This window comes from Vulpes lagopus, chromosome 2 (assembly GCF_018345385.1).
Source record: "Vulpes lagopus strain Blue_001 chromosome 2, ASM1834538v1, whole genome shotgun sequence".
Classification (NCBI taxonomy): domain Eukaryota; kingdom Metazoa; phylum Chordata; class Mammalia; order Carnivora; family Canidae; genus Vulpes; species Vulpes lagopus.
Genome location: NC_054825.1, coordinates 160,167,089 through 160,189,668, shown reverse-complemented (window position 1 = coordinate 160,189,668; position 22,580 = coordinate 160,167,089). Strand labels below are relative to the sequence as shown.

The following is a 22,580-nucleotide window of genomic DNA, read 5'->3' as shown; positions in this document are numbered from 1 at the left end:
TCATGGCAGAAAGAATAGCAGGTGCAAAGGCCCTGAGGAAAAAGAAGGAAGCCAGTGTCAGCAGAGTGGTCGGGCAAGGGAAAAACTAATGAGAGATAGGATTAGAGAAGCCATCTAGGGTCTTAAAAGCCACAGCAACATCTTTGAATGTTATTGTAGGTGCATTGGGAAACTATGGAAGGGCATTGAGGAAGGGTGTGATATAATCAATTTACATTTTCAAAGCATAACTGACACTGTTGTATAGGGAAAACTCTAGAAGGGGCTACAGGTAAAATGGAGAGATCAGTTAGGAGGCTGTTACAATAAACCAGGCAAAACATGATGATGGCCTGGATGACGTGGTGGCAGTTGGGGTGAAGAGCAGTGGGACAGATTCAGAATACACTCTAGAGATGGAGCTGAGAGGACTCACTGATGGGCAGTATGTGAGAGGCAGGGGAAAGGAAGGAATCAAGGAAGACTTTTGGACTTTAAGCCCGAGCAACTAACTGCCCTACTGTGAATGCAGTGAGGAGGTCTCACTTTCTTTTTGTCTGTGAGAAAATCCAGAATTCCCTCTTTGGGGCATGTAAAGTATTATATGCCTGTGTTTTTTTGAGGTTAACGCCAAGAGAGGCTGGTTACCCAGATATCAGCATTCAGACACTCTGGGGATGACGGATGTGGAGTGAGCCCAGGAATGCTCAGAACAGCACATCTAGCGGAGACAGCGGCGGAAGTGGGCTCCTGGCGCTGTTCGCGGTGCTGAACCGGTCAGGCCTGGGCTGTCCGTGGTGCTGAATTGCTAGGCGGGCCAGCTAGAGAGGGCTCTAGCTCTCTCTACCCCTCTGCCTCTCTCTATGCCTCTCTCTCTGTCTCTCCCCAGGCCTGCCCATTTCCTCCTCTTGCCACCCTCATCCTTTCTCCCCCTCTTTTTCAAAGAACCCATCTGCCTGTGGAAAGTCCTGCTGTTGCCTGGAAACAAAGATCTCTGGGCTTTGGGGAGCACGGGATGAAAGCAGATGAGGGTAAAAACAGCAGAATCATTTTTAGGAGGCAGCTTTGGCTCTTAGAACAGCAGAGCCTGATTACAACCTGACTGGAATTACTAACGCAGAGTTTCCAAAGCATCTCTGAGAGGAAAATGTACAAAAAGGAAACAGGGAATCCCTGGGTAGCTCAGCGGTTTAGCACCTGCCTTTGGCCCAGGGCGCGATCCTGGAGTCCTGGGATCGAGTCCCGTGTCGGGCTTCTGGCATGGAGCCTGCTTCTCCCTCCTCCGGTGTCTCTGCCTCTCTCTCTCTCTCTCTCTCTCTCTCTCTCTCTCTCTCTCTCTCTCTGTCATAAATAAATAAATAAATCTTTAAAAAAAAAAAAAAAAGGAAAACAAAGAAAAGGTGCCCAGGATTCAGGCTGATGGTTACCTTGGGCTGGGTGGAAACAAGGGAGTGTTATATATAAGTATATATGAGTTATTGGCAAGAATCTAGTTTTTATGTTGTGAGGTGGGGGTCACAAGAAGGATATTATTGTAGATTAATATAAATACAGCATGGTTATATTTTATCCTAACTTGAATTATAAACATTTGAAATCATGAGCATTGGAGGCATTTTTGAAATGAGAAGACTTACAATTTAAAATTCTTTAAAAATTCATACTTTTGAATGTGACCAGTTATGTCCATTGTAAACTCTGCTTGTTATTATGCTATCACTTTAGCTAGTACAGATACATGGCAACCACTTTCATTAGAATTAGTCTTAAATTATGTGAGTTTTGAATTGTCCAAGGTCTTCAAGAATGAGTCCCTGGCATAAAATCTACCCACTGTGGGATTAATGACTGAATGAATGAATGTTTGTTTTTCCCAAAGATCTGGTCAACAGGGAAGCCATATATGCTTCTATCACTCAATAGATAGACATTCATAAAGCACCCACTATGTGCTGGCCATTGCAGGGGACATCCAGGATACCTGAGGCATATCCTCTTCCCCTAAGAGAATGATTTCCACACCTTTTCAAGAGGCAGGAAGGTTTGAGCCTCTGATATGAGCTCTTTGATCAGCTAGAGTCACTGATGTCTGACTCTTACCTACTCTTCTCTCTCTCATGAAGGTGTTGGCATGATGGGTTTTGATATTCCAAATTCTCTAAAGAAGCTGGCGCTCATTACATTATATACATATTTTTCTTACTTAAAGTCTGCCTCACCTTCTAAAATATAGACTCCTGGATAGTAGGGACTGTGTGTTTCTAATTCATCCTTGAGCTTCTAGCCTTTAGAACATTGTTTGACACATACTGGATGTTCTATGAATGGCTTTTTTTAAGGGTTGAATGAATGAAAAGTGATGTTTGTAAACACAAAATACCCCAATATCTCAATTATGTTAACTCATTAAGTTAAAAAGAAGATGAGTGAACTGAACCAACACATCAATAGGCTCAATGCAGCCTATGGTCTGCCCAGGTGAGTCATCTAAGATCATGGAGTCCTTATTGACCAAAACGCTGCCATGAGGCCATTCATAGACAGTTGATTTGTTGTTCCCCATTGTGGTCCCGTGGCTGTGGCCCAGAAGACAGGGCTGTGGCATTAAGCAAGGAATCCTGTTTGCAAGGATCATCCCACAAGGGAAAGAATCTACTTATTTTTTTAAACAACCAGAAGGAATTAATCCCACTATGTGGCTGCATTTAATTATGGTGGTCCTTCCCCCAACTAGCAGATATGAAGGTTCTTTCCAGAGAGTGATCATTTGGGAGCCTCAGATCTCTTGGAAAAGACACAAATTCCACTTGTAAACAGCCAGGATTTAACCCAGGGCAATCTGTCACCAAAGATCTTATTTTGCTACTACTGAAAATTTCTCAGTTTATGCTACAGGGGAGCAGGGGAAAAGATGGATGATTGAAGTGAGAGAATTCACCTAGTCACCTAAAACCCTGAAGTAGGCACTTGGGGGGTATGGAGAGAAACAGAAAAATGGCAGAATTGCCAAGTCTGCTTAGAGAAATATGTGCCCTCCTCCATGCTATCAGTTGGGTAATGCTGTTATACTCATTTTAAAGAACAAAATAGATCTTTGTGGGCTGATATGGAAAGATCTTAAATACACATTACTGCATAGAAAATAGTCAGTTGAGGGATCCCTGGGTGGCGCAGCGGTTTAGCGCCTGCCTTTGGCCCAGGGCGCGATCCTGGAGACCCGGGATCGAATCCCACATTGGGCTCCCGGTGCATGGAGCCTGCTTCTCCCTCTGCCTGTGTCTCTGCCTCTCTCTCTCTCTATGTGTGGCTATCATAAATAATAATAAAAAAATTAAAAAAAAAGAAAATAGTCAGTTGAAAAACCAGATGCAGTCTGACATCACTCATAAGAAAACCCACCAACATATAAAACAATGTCAGATATTTTCTATGGATGCATAGATGTGTATATAAAGGTATGCCAAATTTAAAACATGAATGGTGTTAAGAAAAGGCACACAAGATTACCAATGATCAAGGTTTCATTTTTCATTCATGATGAAAAACCAGTAATTTTGTTAAATGACTATCACAGCCAGAAGACATATCTTCAAGTCTCAGCATGGCAGAACTTGGGAATTAAGGTTTTTTTTTTTTTACCCTGGATTATAGGGTTTCAGGAAGTGTTTTATTATGTGGGGATCAGGACTAGACAGGGAGGCCGGGTTCTATTTGGTTAATCTTAGAGTGCAAACTAATTTCTCTTACTGACTAGGATATGCCATGAATGTGACAGTTTTGTTTCTACATGTATAGCTTATAAAATAAAAAGTTAAAATCCTAAAATTCAAAGATATTGACAATATAAAGGCATACTTCAATGTCAGAGATGTTAGAATGTTGTAAAAAAAAATTAAAAGTGCATCTTAGCATCAAAGAAATATGATACATAGATATAATTATTACAACTTGTTAAGTAATAATAGTGTATATATCATATTAAAAGGTTTATATACATTTGGCATTGTAATTATGACATGAGTAATATTAGCCCAGCTTGTTCTATGGATAAGGAAAGTGAGGCTCAGAATCAATGCATTCCTAGATATGCACATAAAAGCTGCATCTATTTCTATGGGCACAGACACATATGTACTTGAGAAGGAAAAGCACCCTCCAGTGCACCCCAAATCTGCAAGTTACTCACCTCTAGAGCAGAGGGCTGGGATTGATGAAGTGAGATCAGCAGGAAGTCTTGCTCTATCAGTTTGTTTTGACCTTTAACAAAGAAAATGTTTTTATTTATTAACTGTCCAGAAATGAAATAAAATAATACTATTTAAAAAGGGATTCAGAGAAGGTGAGTCTCCCTCCAACAGATGGAATTTGAATGGCCTTGCTCACCCCTGATTCTCAACACCTTCTGATAGCTATTCAACTGAGTCACCTGGCTCACACAGCCAGTAAATCGCAGACTTGTGATTCAGACCTGAGAGCCTGGCTTTAAAACCCACCCCTGTCCTGCTCCATGGGGCAGACTATTTTTGGAGTTCTTCAACACCAGGGGAGATCTCTCTCCTCCTCAGTTTCACCCTCAGGATTGCACATTCCCGAGAGGAGGGGGGAACAGGGCATGGCTGACTGTATCTACTGTGTTCAGTCTTGGTCCGGGTCTTCACAGCAGTCCTCTTCCCCCAGAGAGGATCCCGGATCCATTCTTGGGCAGCCAATCTGTCTTTTCTTTCCATCTGGGAGAGATGATTGATTGCCACAGGGGACCCTCTCTCAGATGCAGACCACCAGCTAAGGGAAAGAAAGTCCTAGCATTTGATTCCCTTCTTTGCTGGCCCTGTTAGGATCTGAAGAGATGAGAGGTGTATGTGTATATGCACATGGAAAACAGCTCTTGAAGGCTCCCAAGTAATGGTTGCCAGAAGAGAACCCAGGGTTGGAAGGCAGGGAGAAACTTGCTTTCTTGTCATATATTCTTTTTTTTTTCTTGTCATATATTCTTTTGCCCCTTTGAGTTTTGTATCAAATAAGCTCTTCAGTGAATAATGAGAAATAAAATACAGAAGTAGGTAAATTGTTAAAGGATTAGGATAAAATGAAAAAAAGAATTGAAGGCAATGTCAACATGAGATGTATGGTGGCTTAAAATTATTTTTTAAAGATTTTATTTGTTTATTCATGAGAGACAGAGAGAGAGGCAGAGACACAGGCAGAGGGAAAAGCAGGCTCTCTGCAGGGAGCCCGATGTGGGACTTGATCTCAGGACCCTGGGATCATGACCTGAACCGAAGGCAGACGCTCAACCACTGAGCCACACAAGCATCCCTTAAAATTATTTTTAAGTCAGGTTTGGTGCTCGGCATGGAGTCTGCTTAGGACACTCTCTCCCCTGCCTCCCCCCGCCCCCCAACTGCTTGCTTGGTCTCTCTCTAAAAATAAATAAATAAATCTTTTAAAAACCTACTTTTTAAAATCAAAATCATGTACCTACATGATGAAAAAAAATCTGAGTGGTAAATACCTAGGAGGCACACTCTTAGTTCCTATGCTACCCTGTAGGCTTATATAATTTCATCATCACTCTTTTGAAAGGAACCATGAGGGTCCCAGTTTCAGATACGATAGGGTAGGGACCTCTGTTCTGTCTCTCTCACTGAAGAATTTCAATAAATCAGCAATCTGCACAGCAGTAGGAGCTAGTGTAAGTATTTTAATCACTGATAGCTAGATCACCTTTTGGTGATCTGTAGGACAGGACAAGGCAGCAGAGTCAGAGACCTCCCATCAACTAGTTACCAACTTCTGCAGAAGCATCTCAAGAGATTAATAACCTGTACAGAAATGGTACTACTTACTATTATGTATATTTGCTAATCAGAGCTCTGCTGTAATGTCACCTTCTTAGAGAGATCCTCCCTGACTCCAAAGCTGAAGCAGCCTCCCCTCCTCTTCACCTCATTACCTCTGTTCACACTCAGAAATTAGCACACTAGTGGCTCCCTAAGACAAGGGGCTTTGGTTTGCTCCCTGCTGGACTCCCAGGTCCTAGAACAGTGTCTGGCACAGAGGAGGTGCTCAGATATTTGCCGATGAATGATTCCCTGCTCACCCTGAAGCTTCTTGTCCCTTGAGATTTCTGCTTATGAGCAGATGTAGGAGATCTAAGTATTTTTCTATATTAGGTATCCACTTTCTTATTTCTTAGATGACCTCTCTCCCGCTGCTAAGGGGAAAAGAAGAGAAAAACATCTCAGGCTCCTTCTTGACTCAATTATCTCCTCCCCCTTTCCACACACTTCCACTCACACCAACCACTCTGTGCTACATTAAATTCAGCAGTGAAAAAATGCCAGCTTCACACCTGCCTTCACACCTGTCTCTCCTCCTCCACATCTTCACTACCTCTCACCCTTTCTGTGAAGCAGGTGATCATCTATAAATAAACATCCACATCCTGGTAGGCAGTTCTTTAAAGAAACTTGGGCAAAAGAAAGATTCCTCTGTGGAGACTGAGAAAATTAGGACCATTCAAGTTTAACATTGGCACAAGTACAGCCATTGTAGCTTTGGTAGGCATCTCAGGCCACTGTGACCAGGCCACTATGACCAGGTACTGAACTCTACCTTACCCCGGCTACAGGCAAAATCACAAAGCATGCCCTTATCAGAATAAGGAAGCAAGAGCTTGTGAGACCTCTTTACTGGAGACTCTCACACCCCAACCCTTACTGAAAAACCCCACCTTACCCCTAGACCAGCCCATAAAAACGAGCTGTAACCCACCTCAGGGTCCAAGTCCCTGCTCTGCTGTGTCGGGTATACTTGGACCCAAGCTCAAGCTTGCTAATAAACCCTCGTGTACTTGCATCAGTGTTGGCTCCTTGGTGGTTTTCTCATATTTGCAATCTTGGGCACAACATCCTCCTACAAATCTTCATGCTTTGGGAAGCATCTACAGGGCGAATGAGTGTCCATGATGAAATCCATCGATCTATCCTGGAGTGGTGGTGCTGGTAGGGGTAAGTGGGGGTAGGCAGATGGATATAATTCCCTCCTAATATTTCTCCCTGGTCTTGGGAGATCAATAAACACTAGGGAGGCTTGTCCTGGTAATAGGCATAGAGGAGGGTTGCACTCAAACCTCATATCAGTCTTAGGAGGTGATAATAAAATTATTATAGTGATAATGACCACATGGAAGAGAACCTATGTGCCAAGATCTGCTCTAAATGCTTCACTGTACAACTCCGTTTGTCCTTCACAACACCACTCTAAGGTAGATACTATTCCCTACCTCACTGTACAGATGAGGAAACTAAGCTGTACAGAAATTAAGTCACTTTCCCAAGGTTCCTTAACAAGGGAGTGACAAACCCAGAATGTGAATACACCTGTGCACTGCCTGGAAGCTCTCACCTGGGGCTGCCAGAGGCACCTGTCAGAATAGTCACAAGGCCACACCTAGCTGTGGGGGAGTCTGGGAAACTCAGCTAAAACGTAGGGGGTCTAGCACCTGGAAGAAGTGGAGACAAGATATTGGGGAACATTAGCAGTCTTCACATCCCCCAAACACATTTAAACCTTATTCCATGTGGTTAAGATCCCAAATTTAGGAGCTCATGGCAACTGCCCATAATGGGTGGGGCAGTAACTAAGACAGGCATTCTAATACATTGGCAGTGGGAGTGACAACAGAGAAATTACTTTGGGAAGGTGTACCAGTTAGCTATTTCAAAATGATACTATCTCCAGGTAGATAGGGTCTCCAACAGCCAGCTAGCTAGTCAGAGAATTGCTTGCTGGTGTGTGTGTGTGGGGAGGGGGGGAACCATGTACTGGAATTGGTGACAGAATCAGAAGATCTAATTTGCAAAATCCTATAGCATCATTTCTGCCATATTCTACTGGTCAAGGCAAGCCACACATACAGCACAGATTCAAGGAATGGGAAAACAGAGTCCAATTCTTGATAGCAGGTGCTACCAAAAAAAAAAAAAGTGTGTCATTTTTAATATCCAAAAAGAAAAAACTTAAAAAGAAAATGGAAAGGCAGGCAGGGGGCAGAGAAGAGAAACAAACAATGAAAAACAAAACAAAACAAAGTAGAACAAAGCAGTTCTTAGGAAGAGGTAGTGTAGGACCACTCAGGTGCCCCTTGGGCAGTGGGTGGAGCCTCCAGGGCAGGTGAATTCTGCTCTGCCCATCCCTTCTCTGCAAGCTCCAGGATTTTATTAATTTATTTACTTAATTACTTATTTTAAAGATTTTATTTATTTATTCATGAGAGACACACACACAGAGAGAGAGGCAGAGACATAGGCAGAGGGAGAAGCAGGCAAGCTCCATGCAGGGAGTCTGATGTGGGACTTGATCCCAGGACTCCAGGATCACGCTCTGAGCCAAAGGCAGACACTTAACCGCTGAGCCATCCAGGAATCCCTAGTTCCTGCATTTTCTAGCTTAGATCCAAGTAGAGACAAAAACACAACCACACGCTATCTACGTCTTGCTGACCCTGTCCTGTGGCCTTTCCCAAATTCATTACACCTAAGCCTTCTCCTCCTCCTCCTCCTCCTCCTCCTGCAGTTAAATGACATTATATGGGTATTGAAAGTCTCTCAGGGGGCCTGGCACATAGTACACACTCAGTAAGTGATGGTAGTAATCTAGATAAACCATAAGAGGGCACACCTCAGAGATAAATGGTGAAGCTCCAAAGAGTTAATCCATGCTGAGTGCTTAGAACAACAGTCCCTGGCACTTAATAAATACCAATAAATAAATAAATAAACAAAAAATAAATAAATAAATAAATAAACAAATAAATAAACAAACACCAAGAAGTGCAGTATTGCTATTGTTACTGTTATAAAATGCAAGAGAAGCTTAGTACATATAATAAAAATAATAAGGCTTTAGAGCTGCACTGTTGAATGCAGCAACCAGGAGCCACGTAGAACCATGAAACTTTATATTAATTAAAATACAGTGCAACTAAAAATCTAGTGCTGCGGCCACACTGGCCACCTGCAGCTAGGGGCCACCTGCTCCGACAGCATGGGTTAGAGAACATTTCCACCAGCACAGGAAGGTCCTCAGGACAGCGCTGTGCTAGCGGGTCCTCTCGAAGAACTCAGTGGGAATTACTTCGTGTAACCCATAGGGCAACCCTACAGGCTAGGTTTCCCTCCTCACAACCTCCTTACAGGTGAGAAATCCGAGGCTGAGAGGTCCTAGGACACCTGGCTGAGACCTGAACCAGGCGAACCTGCGGCCAGAGACCCTGCTCCTACCCAGTTCTCACCCATCACCTTCTAGTTCTTTCCAGTGTTGTTGAGGCTATCCCCTTCCTTCATTTCTTCATGCCCTCATCTTCCTCGTACCCCTTTTCCCCCCTCCTCCCCTGCTTCTCTACACCTCTCACTCCTCCTCCTTGCTCCTCCCCAGGCCCCTTTTCTGCTGCCCCGCCATCACCTCCTCCCACTCTGCTCCCATTCCTCTACTACCCATTCCTCCCCGTGCCCCTCCCCTCACTCTTCCTCCTTCCTACCCCACCTCCCCTCCTCTCTGCTTTCCTACAGCTGTCCTCCTACCCTGTCCTTCCTGCTACCCCTTCCTTCCTCATCCTGTCTTCCTATGCTCCCTTCCCTCCTTCTTTCCCTCCATCCTAAATCCCTTCCTCCCCACTTCAAGTTCTCTGCACCTCCCCTCCTCCCACCCCTCCAAGTCCCAAGCCCCACCCCGCCTCCCATCCCTATCTTCCCTTCTCCCTCCTCCCTCCATCGAAGCCCCTCCCCCATCCTCTCCCCACTCCTCCCTCCAGTCCCCCCACCGCCTCCCCTCTTCTTTCTTCCCCCTCCCCTCCTCCCTCCAAATTCCTCCCCTCCTTCCTCCAATCCCCTCCCCTCCCTCCAAGCCCCTCCCTCCCTTCCTCCATCCAAATCCCTCACTATTTTCCCTCCTCCCTCCTCCAAGCCCCTCCCCCATCCTCTCCCTCCCCTCCTCCATCCAAGCCCCTACCCCTCATCCCTCCCTTTCCTCCTTCCCTTTCCCCTCCTCCCTCCAAGCTCCTCCCCCAACCCCATCTCCGCCCTCCTCCTCTCCTAGGTCCCCCTGTTGCCAGCGGAGGCTTGCGGGAGCGCGGAGGGGGCGTGGTGCCGCGGGACGTGGGCGGGAGTGGCGAGGCGCGCAGGCGCAGACCGAGCGGGACCGACCGTGGCCGGAGCTCGGCTGCCGCGGCTACGTGACCGCCGGTGAGTGGGTGCCGCCCGCCGGGTTCGATGGTCCTCCAGGCTTTCGTCGTGGGGGCAGGACTACGCACCCTGGACCGCCAGAGGGGCGCGGAAGGGGCTGTGAATCCCGCCGCCCCTGCATACCTCACTTTTCCCGCCCGGACAGTGGGTCTGCGGGTGCCGCTGTGCCGGGGCGGCGCGCTGGGCTCCGGCCGCCGGAGCTGCTCTCGTTGTCGCTGTTGTTTAGGTAATAGTAACGGCAGCGCCGCCGCCGGCAGTTTCCGGGCGTCCACTTGCTTCGTGCGGGAGTCAGAGCCCCACCGAGCGGGGATCATCGCCCCACCGAGCGGGATCCCCCTCCCGCTTTACTGGCGGCGCCCTGCGCTCCTCGGGGGTGCAGCCGCCCGGGGAAGACCGGCCCGGATCCGGGGCGGGGCTTCTGGAGCTCCGGGCGGTGCTGGTGCGGACGCTGCGAAACCCCGACAGACGCCGCAGGACCTCGCTGAAGCCTCCGGGAGCCGGTTCCCTCCGCACTAGAACATCCCCGGGTTTGCGGATGTGGAAACTGAGGCACAAGGGGCACCTGAGTGGCTCAGTGGTGGAGTGTCTGCCTTTGGGTCAGGTCGTGATCCCGGGGTCTTAGATCGAGTCCCGCATAGGGCTCTGCTCAGGGAGCCAGCTTCTCCCTCTACCTGATGCTCTCACTTTGATACTAAGAATAGGACAGTAACATCCAGTATTGCTGCTACAGATTAACATGGTACTGGAGGTCCAGGTATCCTCTAAGGAAAGAAGGATTAAGAGAAGTACTGGTAGGGGGGCGTCTGGGTGGCTCAGTGGTTGAGCGTTTGCCTTTGGCTGGGATTGTGATCCTGGCGGTGCTAGGATCGAGTCCCACATTGGGCTCCCCGCAGAGAGCCTGCTTCTCCCTCTGCCTATGTCTCTGCTTCTCTCTGTCTCTCATGAATAAATAAAATAAAAAGAAACTGAGGCACAAAAGTGAAAAGAGCACCCCCCCCCCCAGTGGTGGGAGGGTTAGTGCAATTTAATAACCACACTTAGGAAGCCCTATGTGGGTACCAGCTCACAACAGCCCTACAAAGTAGGGGTCTTGGGTCCCGCACCTTCCAGATGAGCAAACAGGTTAAGTGACCCTCCCTGGCACACAGCTAGGGAGCGACAGGCAGGGAGTCCAGCCCAGGCAGCCTGGACCTGCGGTCTGCACTGTCAGGACAGTGGTCTCCATCGGACATGGGCTGTGCCAGGCCACGCAGTGGGATGAAACCAGAATGTGGTACAGCTTGTGTTCACCGCTCGTTTCACTATGAGCAGGAAGAGCATTTCAACTTTAAGATGCATTTTTTCACATTTCCCCCCTATTTTATACATTTCCAAAATTAGGGTGTGTCTTACCACTGATGGTATGTTGTGGTTTAATTGGCAGATTTTTTTCCTTAGATAAGGAGTTCTTGAAATACAGTATGTATGTATGTATGTATTTATAGATCTTATTTATTTATTCATGAGAGATAGAGAGGCAGAGATCATGACCTGAGCCACAGGCAGACGCTCAACCACTGAGCCACTCAGGTGCCCCCCGAATTCGGTATTTAGTGGAATACCCAAATATACAGTATTGGTGTAGTTACATGTATTAGTGTAATTATGGTATTTAATGTGTGTGTACATATGCACCTTATATAAATGTATATGCAGTATTTAGTATATGCACCTTATTTACAAGTATATATGGTAGTATTTATACACCTTATATACACGTTTATGTGGTATTTGTTGTATGTTCACCTGTTTATATGCCTATGCGTATGGTATTCAGAACAATGATACATGTATAATCAGTTTACATCTATCTTATACATGTGTATATAATGGTTATTGTGCTTGATTACATGCCACATACAGGTATATATGGTATTTGGTACCATAGCACACAGAATAATAAGGTCACATATATAGGTATATGTGGTATTTAGTGTGTGATTGGACTACATATAATGTATATATGCTATTTATTACCTATATTTCTTATATACACGTCATGTATATCAGTTCACATATACCTCATATATGTGCATATATGGGATTTACTGTGTGATTATGTCTCATGGATACCTATAGTAATATTGTCTTTAGAGTATGTGTGCACCTTATATACTTGTAAATATCATATATTTGTGTGTGTGTACCTTATACACCTGTATATTTGGTATTTAGTATTATACATATAGAGTATATTTTATACACATTTTATACACAGATACAGTCTCTATTTTGTTTCATAATATACCATGTTTTATGCTGTGGTACTTGTATATCATTTAGAAATAAACACCCAGGGGCGCCTGGGTGGCTCAGTAGGTTAAGTGTCTGCCTTTGGCTCAGGTCATGGTCCTGGGGTCCTGGGATTGAGTCCCTCATCAGGCTCCCTGCTCAGTGGGGAGTCTCCTCCTCCCTCTGCCCCTCCCCCTGCCAATCTCTCTCCTTTTCTCTCTCTCTCAAATAAATAAATAAAATGTTAAAAAGAAAAAGGAAGAAAAGAAAGGAAGACCCAGACTTTGCTGCCTGGGCTCAGTTTTTTTTCGTTGTTTTTTTGTTTGTTTGTTTGTTTGTTTTGTTTTGTTTTACAGATTGGGGTTTGTGATCACAAGAGTTTGAAGAGGGAGCGGGAGCCATATCAGGGTCCCTGGTAATGGAAGAGGACCAGTTAAAAATGCAGGTTCTGAGACCCTGTAGCCCCAGAGGACCTAAAAGACCCTGGTCTCCTCCACTTTTGTTTTCCAGAGTTTCTTCTAATTTAAAGCCGATTGCTGTGGAAAATCAGTTTGGTGGTTCTTTGATAAGTCGAACCCAGAATTTCCACATGACCCAGCGATTCCACTCAGGTATACACCCCAGTGAACTGAAAACAAGGACTGAAATAAACACTTGACCGTGCATATTCACAGCAGCATTACTCCCAATGTCCAAACGGGAGAAACAACCCAAGTGTCCACCAGCAGATGAATGGATAACAGTCTGTTCACACAGTGATAAACTTTATGTTATGTGTATTTGAGCAGAATAGAACAGGGAGGCTTGTTGTAGACCAAATCCTATGCAGAGTCCTGGGATAGAGGCTAATAACAGGAATCTGTTTAGTGGGGTAGGGGGATGTTATATATGCAGATGGTGATAATAAAATAAAATTAAAACAGGGGTTCCTGGCTGGCTCAGCCAGTAGAGCATGCGACTCTTGGTCCTAGGGTTGTTGAGTTCAATGCCCATGTTGGGTGTAGAGACTACTTAAAAAATATATATTTTTAAAAAATTAAAACATTTCTATATTTTTACCACATGGCACATGAGATTTTAAGGGATTTACTTATACTCACCTGCTGAAATCTTGTAACGACCCTGTGAGATGGGTACCTTATCCTCAGTTTCCAGATGACAGAACTGAGGCACAGAGAAGTTAAGTCACTTGCCCAAAGATACACAGTGGGTAAGTGGCAGAGCTGAGATCTGAACCAGGTATCTGGCTCCAGTAGTCTCACAATTCAGCCCAGGGTGACAAATGTCAAAGGAGTTGTGTAGAAGGTGTGGGTTCTCTCCAGAGCCCCACGAGCTGGGTCAGAGATGGTGGGGATGCCTGGGCAGAGTGGGGCTGGTCTGATCCTGCCTGGGAGAGATATCTCCACTGTCCACTTCTGCCACTCTGCCAATGTCTGGGTAGTGTGAGCCCACATACTGTGGCTGCTGTGTCTGTGTGCTTCTGTGGATGAGAAGGGGGTGGGAGGGTGTACACATGGGTGTGTATGTGCACATCCCAGAGGCAGAGCAAGGCTTGGTCCCTCACTGTCCTTCTCTTTCTCTCTCTGGCTCCACCTCACCCCATCAGCCCCCAGACTCAGCCACCAGGCCCCCATCACCTTGGACAGTGAAGGAATGGCCACCCAGCTGCTGGCTGATGAGGCCCTGGTGAGTAGTGACGTCCCCTTGCCCTCCTCATGGATGCTCAGGCTGGGTGGCCAGAGAGTTAAATGAGCCCCTGGCTGCCTGAGTCCCCTCCAGGGCCCATCTCTCCATCACCTGGGGAGGACAGCCACAGTATGATTTTATGTTGAGTCCGTGTGTCCTCATAAAAAATCATCAAACCCAGGGATGGCCTCAGGGACTCTAACCCAGCCTCAAACTCCAGCCCTGTAATAATAATAGTCATCATCATCTCAGCTGATATTTTTTGAGTACCTACTATGTGCCCTGTGCTGTGCTGGTATGTAGACAGTCTTCCCTGGGATGATACACTGAAGCCAGCTCCCTGGATGGATCAGATGACTTTGTGGTTGTAGGGCCTAGTGACCTTCAAAGATGTGGCTGTGGACTTCACCCAGGAGGAGTGGCAGCAGCTGGAGCCAACTCAGAGAGATCTGTACCGTGACGTCATGCTGGAGAACTTCCAGAACCTGAGCTCACTGGGTAAGACCAACCATTCTGGGGAGGGCCCTCTTCCTGGCTCAGGGCCAGTACCTTCTCCATGTGTCCTGCATGGAGGCAAGGTCAGGGGACCTTTCTGGGGTACCTTTTATGAAGGCACTAATCTCATCTAGGAGGGCTCTATCTACCTTCTAGTCTCATCATCTGGGGGTTAGGATTTCACCATATGAATGGGTGGGAGGATGAATGTGGACATGCAGTCCACAGTGGGTCCACCAGGCCTACCCTAGGACTCTTGGGAAGTGCTTGAGGGGGCTTCTGTTTGCTTTTCCAGCTCCCCACCCCCAGCTCTCCCAACTCTGGGAGCAGCCTACATGGATGACTTTTGTGTTTTGGGTCTCTTTCAGATTTGGAATCCTGGCCTGACAGGGACATCCCAGAGGCAGCCGTGCCTGCAGGAGAGCCTCCTGGGTTGGCCCTGGCCGAGATGGGAGAGGCCGAGGGGGCGGCAGGAAGGGCCACTACAGAACAGCCCTGAGAATACCAGCCAGGAATTTCAGAAGGGGGTGCCTCCCGCAGTGGCGACCAGTGGCCCCTGGACTGGGAGGGTCCCCACGGAGCCCCTGGCGGTGCGGAGCCCTGTGTGTGCAGCGAGTGCAGGGAGACCATCGCGCAGCGGGCCGACCTGGCACAGCACCAGCACACGCACGCCCGAACAAGCCATTTGCGTGCAGCCAGTGCAGGAGGCGCTTCGGCGGGAATGCCAGGCTCAGCGTGCACCCACGCATACACTTGGGGGAGAAGCCATTTACATGCGCTGAGTGTGGCAAGGCCTTTAGCCAGCGTGCCAACTTCACAGTGCACCGGTGCATCCACACGAGCAAGCGCCCCTACCACTACGCCCAGTGTGGCTGGGCCTTCATGCAGAACATGCAGCTGGTCCAGTGCACACACACCAGCAAGTGGCCCTACAGGTGCGGCGACTGCAGCAGGGTCTTCAGCTCTGTCACCAGCCTGGTGGACCACCAGCATATCCACACTGGGGAGAAGCCCTTGGCGTGCAATGTGTGTGACAAGCACTTCAGCAAAAGCTCGTCCCTGCTCGGGCACCAGCGGGCCCCCATGGGCGCCCAGCCCCATGCGTGCCAGGTGTGTGGGAAGGCCTTCCGAAAGAAATCCGACCTGGTCAACCACCACCGCACACACGCTGGCAAGGGTCCTTCAAGTGAACGCGGCAAGGCATTCACACAGAGCATGACCCTGGTGGAGCACCAGAAGGCACGCACCAGTGAGCGCGCGTACCTGTGCCCATAGCGTGGGAAGCGCTTCAGCAAGCCCTGCGTGCTGATCCTGCACAAGAGGATCCACAGCAGTGAGAGACCCTTCCGCTGCGCCGACTGTGGCAAGGCCTTCAGCCAGATGTGCAGCTCGTGGTGCACCAGCGCAGCCACATGGGCAAGCGGCCATTCTGGAGCAGTGCCTGCGGCAAGGCCTACAGCCAAAAGGGCTACCTGACAGTGCACCAGTGGATGTACACCGGAGAGAGGCCCTTTCGCTGCCAGGACTGCAGCAAGGCCTTCAGCTAGAAGGCGCACCTATCCACCTGCAGATCCACACAGGTGAGAAGCCCTACCGCTGCAGTGAGTGCAGGCGCAGCTTCTGGAGGGTGTACTTCCTTTTCCAGCATCAAGTCATCCACAGTGATGAGAGGCCCTTCCATTGTGACATGTGCGGCAAGGCCTTTATGCGCAAGGCCACGCTGGTGTAGCATGGCCGCATCCACACCGGCAACAAGCCCTATTCATGTGGCAGTGCAGCAAGGCCTTCTGGCACCAGGCCTGCAGCAAGACCTTTGGGCACATCACGAACCTCACGTGTCACCAGAAGACCCATGTGGCCGGGCAGCTGGGGAGAAGGCCTTCCCCTCAGGTACCCAACAGCTGAGCCCGGGTGATAGGCCTCATGGCCAAGTGCCAGCCTTCTTTCTCTTTAGACTTGACTTAGGGATCCTAAGGGATGCCTCTGAGGCTGATGCCACATTCCTGAGAACCTGGCGAGGATACGTGACAGCAGGGCCTGCCTTATGGGTGCATAACCCATGCGACCTCATAAGATGACCATGTGTTTCATGCTCTGCTGTCACCACCTTGAATTGGCTAATCCAAGGGAAGAGATCAGACCAGGAGTTGAGAAGCCACAACCCACAGAGCCAGAAGACCTGCCTTTGCATGACCTACAAGGCAAGAATGGATTTTACCTTTTGGAACGGTTGTTAAGATCAAATGAAAAGGGCATGAGACAGAGAGCTCCTCTGGCCCACAAAGGGTAAAATATTGACCACTGAGGCCTTCACAGAAATTTTACCAACCACTGGACATCAACCAAGAGTAACCTGTAGGAACTCTGAACTCTCTTTCACCATACTATGGCAGGGTCCCTGCTTGGTCTCACTGTCTCCTTCCCCGGTCCTCTCTGGGTGGGCTCCTCCACATCAAGTGGCGGGATTCTGAGATGGGATGACTTCACTTCTTCATCTCTATGCCCTCCTGTGGGCCAGACCAGCTGCTGCCATTGGTCCTGATTCCCACCAGCTGTCTGTGTACCTGGCACTTAATCGAGAATAGAGTAAATGTGATTCTCTGTTCAGTGGCTGCTTGTGTGCAGCAGGACTGGGTGTCTCATGCAAGGAAAGTTTGCCCAATGGGAGCTTTTTGTAGATCCCTGTGTTCACTGTACTGGTTTGCTCTCGCTGCTCTGGCAAAACACCACAGACCGAGGGACTTAGCCAACAGCAATCTGTTCTCCTACAGCTCTGGAATTCTGAGATCGAGGTATCCACAGGGTTGGTTTCTCCTGAGGCTTCTCTCCTTGGCTTATAGATGGCAGCCCTCCCAGTGCTGCTTTGCATGGTGGGGTCCCTCCATGCCCATGTGAGCCCTTGGTGCTTTCTCTCCTTATGAGGACACCAGCCATAGGATTAAGGTCCACGCACATGACCTCATTTAACCACAATGATCCCTTTAAAGCCCTGTCTCCAAATACAGTCGCATTTTGAAGTTCCTGGGTATTAGGATTTCAACATAAAATTCTGGGGGAGGAGGGGTGGACATATTCAATCTATGACATCCCCAAATGGCTAGAAATTTGACATTTTATATGATAACTAGTGTCTACATGGTAGTGGCAAGCATTAACTGAGCACCCACCTGTGCCTTGTTTGTGTGGCAGGGAGGGCCAGCAACCCTTTACTTCATGTAAAGTTGGTCTGGGGACACAGCAGTCCTGTCAGAGACCGAATTTCCCCCACCACATCTGGGGGTGGGGGGACAAGGGCTACCCCTCACCTGTAGAGAGAGGGATATGTTCAGAAATGGCCAAGCCTTTGCCACTTGCCCTTCCCTTCACCATCCTCTGGATCCCCACCCCCCTCCAGGAGCAGCACCACAAGCCCCCATAAACCTGTCCTCCTTCAAATTGACCTTGAGGAATAAGGTCCCAGGTCTGTGACCTTGCCCATCGCCTCCACCCTGAGTGGGAGGTGAGGCTCCATTCATCCATGTTTAATAGACAAGGAGGCCCCAAGGGAGCTCAGCTATCACCACCTCATATGTGTGGGGATGCAACAGAACCCACGATCTGCCAACCCTGAAGCCAACCTGCTCACACTGCCAGCCGCGCTACACAGGCTACTGGCCAGGGGTCTAGTCGGCTTCTCCCCCAACACGTGGTTTGTGTGGCCTGTCCAGTTCTGACCCCCTGAGCCTGTTTCCTCCATCAGAACAGTGAGATAATAATAGTCTGGTTACTAGTTCTTAATAAATATTTTATTAATGATAATAATAGAACACTATTGGAATGCCTGGGTGGCTCAGTGGTTGAGCGTCTGCCTTTGGCTCAGGTCGTGATCCTGGGGTCCTGGGATCGAGTCCTGCAGCAGCCTCCTACAGGGAGCCTGCTGCTTCTGCCTATGTCTCTGCCTGTCTCTCATAAATAAATAAATAAAATTTTAAAAAGAAAAAGGAAGAAAAGAAAGGAAGACCCAGACTTTGCTGCCTGGGCTCAGTTTTTTTTCGTTGTTTTTTTGTTTGTTTGTTTGTTTGTTTGTTTTGTTTTGTTTTACAGATTGGGGTTTGTGATCACAAGAGTTTGAAGAGGGAGCGGGAGCCATATCAGGGTCCCTGGTAATGGAAGAGGACCAGTTAAAAATGCAGGTTCTGAGACCCTGTAGCCCCAGAGGACCTAAAAGACCCTGGTCTCCTCCACTTTTGTTTTCCAGAGTTTCTTCTAATTTAAAGCCGATTGCTGTGGAAAATCAGTTTGGTGGTTCTTTGATAAGTCGAACCCAGAATTTCCACATGACCCAGCGATTCCACTCAGGTATACACCCCAGTGAACTGAAAACAAGGACTGAAATAAACACTTGACCGTGCATATTCACAGCAGCATTACTCCCAATGTCCAAACGGGAGAAACAACCCAAGTGTCCACCAGCAGATGAATGGATAACAGTCTGTTCACACAGTGATAAACTTTATGTTATGTGTATTTGAGCAGAATAGAACAGGGAGGCTTGTTGTAGACCAAATCCTATGCAGAGTCCTGGGATAGAGGCTAATAACAGGAATCTGTTTAGTGGGGTAGGGGGATGTTATATATGCAGATGGTGATAATAAAATAAAATTAAAACAGGGGTTCCTGGCTGGCTCAGCCAGTAGAGCATGCGACTCTTGGTCCTAGGGTTGTTGAGTTCAATGCCCATGTTGGGTGTAGAGACTACTTAAAAAATATATATTTTTAAAAAATTAAAACATTTCTATATTTTTACCACATGGCACATGAGATTTTAAGGGATTTACTTATACTCACCTGCTGAAATCTTGTAACGACCCTGTGAGATGGGTACCTTATCCTCAGTTTCCAGATGACAGAACTGAGGCACAGAGAAGTTAAGTCACTTGCCCAAAGATACACAGTGGGTAAGTGGCAGAGCTGAGATCTGAACCAGGTATCTGGCTCCAGTAGTCTCACAATTCAGCCCAGGGTGACAAATGTCAAAGGAGTTGTGTAGAAGGTGTGGGTTCTCTCCAGAGCCCCACGAGCTGGGTCAGAGATGGTGGGGATGCCTGGGCAGAGTGGGGCTGGTCTGATCCTGCCTGGGAGAGATATCTCCACTGTCCACTTCTGCCACTCTGCCAATGTCTGGGTAGTGTGAGCCCACATACTGTGGCTGCTGTGTCTGTGTGCTTCTGTGGATGAGAAGGGGGTGGGAGGGTGTACACATGGGTGTGTATGTGCACATCCCAGAGGCAGAGCAAGGCTTGGTCCCTCACTGTCCTTCTCTTTCTCTCTCTGGCTCCACCTCACCCCATCAGCCCCCAGACTCAGCCACCAGGCCCCCATCACCTTGGACAGTGAAGGAATGGCCACCCAGCTGCTGGCTGATGAGGCCCTGGTGAGTAGTGACGTCCCCTTGCCCTCCTCATGGATGCTCAGGCTGGGTGGCCAGAGAGTTAAATGAGCCCCTGGCTGCCTGAGTCCCCTCCAGGGCCCATCTCTCCATCACCTGGGGAGGACAGCCACAGTATGATTTTATGTTGAGTCCGTGTGTCCTCATAAAAAATCATCAAACCCAGGGATGGCCTCAGGGACTCTAACCCAGCCTCAAACTCCAGCCCTGTAATAATAATAGTCATCATCATCTCAGCTGATATTTTTTGAGTACCTACTATGTGCCCTGTGCTGTGCTGGTATGTAGACAGTCTTCCCTGGGATGATACACTGAAGCCAGCTCCCTGGATGGATCAGATGACTTTGTGGTTGTAGGGCCTAGTGACCTTCAAAGATGTGGCTGTGGACTTCACCCAGGAGGAGTGGCAGCAGCTGGAACCAACTCAGAGAGATCTGTACCGTGACGTCATGCTGGAGAACTTCCAGAACCTGAGCTCACTGGGTAAGACCAACCATTCTGGGGAGGGCCCTCTTCCTGGCTCAGGGCCAGTACCTTCTCCATGTGTCCTGCATGGAGGCAAGGTCAGGGGACCTTTCTGGGGTGCCTTTTATGAAGGCACTAATCTCATCTAGGAGGGCTCTATCTACCTTCTAGTCTCATCATCTGGGGGTTAGGATTTCACCATATGAATGGGTGGGAGGATGAATGTGGACATGCAGTCCACAGTGGGTCCACCAGGCCTACCCTAGGACTCTTGGGAAGTGCTTGAGGGGGCTTCTGTTTGCTTTTCCAGCTCCCCACCCCCAGCTCTCCCAACTCTGGGAGCAGCCTACATGGATGACTTTTGTGTTTTGGGTCTCTTTCAGATTTGGAATCCTGGCCTGACAGGGACATCCCAGAGGCAGCCGTGCCTGCAGGAGAGCCTCCTGGGTTGGCCCTGGCCGAGATGGGAGAGGCCGAGGGGGCGGCAGGAAGGGCCACTACAGAACAGCCCTGAGAAGACCAGCCAGGGAATTTCAGAAGAGGGTGCCTCCCGCAGTGGCGACCAGTGGCCCCTGGACTGGGAGGGTCCCCACGGAGCCCCTGGCGGTGCGGAGCCCTGTGTGTGCAGCGAGTGCAGGGAGACCATCGCGCAGCGGGCCGACCTGGCACAGCACCAGCACACGCACGCCCGAACAAGCCATTTGCGTGCAGCCAGTGCAGGAGGCGCTTCGGCGGGAATGCCAGGCTCAGCGTGCACCCACGCATACACTTGGGGGAGAAGCCATTTACATGCGCTGAGTGTGGCAAGGCCTTTAGCCAGCGTGCCAACTTCACAGTGCACCGGTGCATCCACACGAGCAAGCGCCCCTACCACTACGCCCAGTGTGGCTGGGCCTTCATGCAGAACATGCAGCTGGTCCAGTGCACACACACCAGCAAGTGGCCCTACAGGTGCGGCGACTGCAGCAGGGTCTTCAGCTCTGTCACCAGCCTGGTGGACCACCAGCATATCCACACTGGGGAGAAGCCCTTGGCGTGCAATGTGTGTGACAAGCACTTCAGCAAAAGCTCGTCCCTGCTCGGGCACCAGCGGGCCCCCATGGGCGCCCAGCCCCATGCGTGCCACGTGTGTGGGAAGGCCTTCCGAAAGAAATCCGACCTGGTCAACCACCACCGCACACACGCTGGCAAGGGTCCTTCAAGTGAACGCGGCAAGGCATTCACACAGAGCATGACCCTGGTGGAGCACCAGAAGGCACGCACCAGTGAGCGCGCGTACCTGTGCCCATAGCGTGGGAAGCGCTTCAGCAAGCCCTGCGTGCTGATCCTGCACAAGAGGATCCACAGCAGTGAGAGACCCTTCCGCTGCGCCGACTGTGGCAAGGCCTTCAGCCAGATGTGCAGCTCGTGGTGCACCAGCGCAGCCACATGGGCAAGCGGCCATTCTGGAGCAGTGCCTGCGGCAAGGCCTACAGCCAAAAGGGCTACCTGACAGTGCACCGGTGGATGTACACCGGAGAGAGGCCCTTTCGCTGCCAGGACTGCAGCAAGGCCTTCAGCTAGAAGGCGCACCTATCCACCTGCAGATCCACACAGGTGAGAAGCCCTACCGCTGCAGTGAGTGCAGGCGCAGCTTCTGGAGGGTGTACTTCCTTTTCCAGCATCAAGTCATCCACAGTGATGAGAGGCCCTTCCATTGTGACATGTGCGGCAAGGCCTTTATGCGCAAGGCCACGCTGGTGTAGCATGGCCGCATCCACACCGGCAACAAGCCCTATTCATGTGGCATTGCAGCAAGGCCTTCTGGCACCAGCCCACGCTGGCAGTGCACCAGAGAATCCACACCAGGCCTGCAGCAAGACCTTTGGGCACATCACGAACCTCACGTGTCACCAGAAGACCCATGTGGCCGGGCAGCTGGGGAGAAGGCCTTCCCCTCAGGTACCCAACAGCTGAGCCCGGGTGATAGGCCTCATGGCCAAGTGCCAGCCTTCTTTCTCTTTAGACTTGAC

The 22,580-nt window shown here is 49.1% G+C and overlaps 4 protein-coding genes across 5 annotated transcripts in view; 2 read left to right on the top strand and 2 right to left on the bottom strand.

Annotated features, from left to right (window-relative positions):
* The window catches only part of SMIM17 (small integral membrane protein 17), a 28,124-nt gene extending 16,117 nt beyond the window's left edge, over positions 1–12,007 (bottom strand). The window contains exons 1-2 of one of the 2 annotated variants that reach the window (XM_041743786.1): positions 10,347–12,007; positions 4,166–4,236 (exon numbers count right to left, since the gene is read on the bottom strand). The gene's annotated coding sequence lies outside the window, so the exon portion shown is untranslated. The remainder of the gene's footprint in view (positions 1–4,165; positions 4,237–10,346) is intronic. The other variant, XM_041743785.1, reaches the window with a different exon arrangement.
* ZNF71 (zinc finger protein 71) overlaps positions 1–22,580 on the bottom strand; it is a 192,131-nt gene that overhangs the window by 143,132 nt on the left and 26,419 nt on the right. The gene's annotated exons all lie outside the window — the stretch shown is intronic.
* LOC121484684 lies at positions 664–17,162 on the top strand. The gene is made up of 6 exons (XM_041744206.1): positions 664–755; positions 10,078–10,449; positions 13,005–13,105; positions 14,101–14,180; positions 14,552–14,678; positions 15,044–17,162. The coding sequence occupies exons 1-6, from the start codon at positions 664–666 to the stop codon at positions 15,172–15,174; spliced, it is 903 nt and encodes a 300-aa protein (XP_041600140.1). The 3' UTR covers positions 15,175–17,162.
* On the top strand, positions 16,406–21,082 carry LOC121484680. The gene is made up of 5 exons (XM_041744198.1): positions 16,406–16,565; positions 18,780–19,013; positions 20,009–20,088; positions 20,460–20,586; positions 20,952–21,082. The coding sequence occupies exons 1-5, from the start codon at positions 16,406–16,408 to the stop codon at positions 21,080–21,082; spliced, it is 732 nt and encodes a 243-aa protein (XP_041600132.1).

Coding starts and splice junctions, on each gene's coding strand:
- LOC121484684 (XM_041744206.1), top strand. CDS start 664: ATGTGGAGTGAGCCCAGGAATGCTCAGAACAGCACATCTAGCGGAGAC. Junction 14,181..14,551: donor TGCTGGCTGATGAGGCCCTG/GTGAGTAGTGAC, acceptor TTGTGGTTGTAG/GGCCTAGTGACCTTCAAAGA. Junction 14,679..15,043: donor CCAGAACCTGAGCTCACTGG/GTAAGACCAACC, acceptor GGTCTCTTTCAG/ATTTGGAATCCTGGCCTGAC.
- LOC121484680 (XM_041744198.1), top strand. CDS start 16,406: ATGGCCGCATCCACACCGGCAACAAGCCCTATTCATGTGGCAGTGCAG. Junction 16,566..18,779: donor GGAGAAGGCCTTCCCCTCAG/GTACCCAACAGC, acceptor TGTGATCACAAG/AGTTTGAAGAGGGAGCGGGA. Junction 20,587..20,951: donor CCAGAACCTGAGCTCACTGG/GTAAGACCAACC, acceptor GGTCTCTTTCAG/ATTTGGAATCCTGGCCTGAC.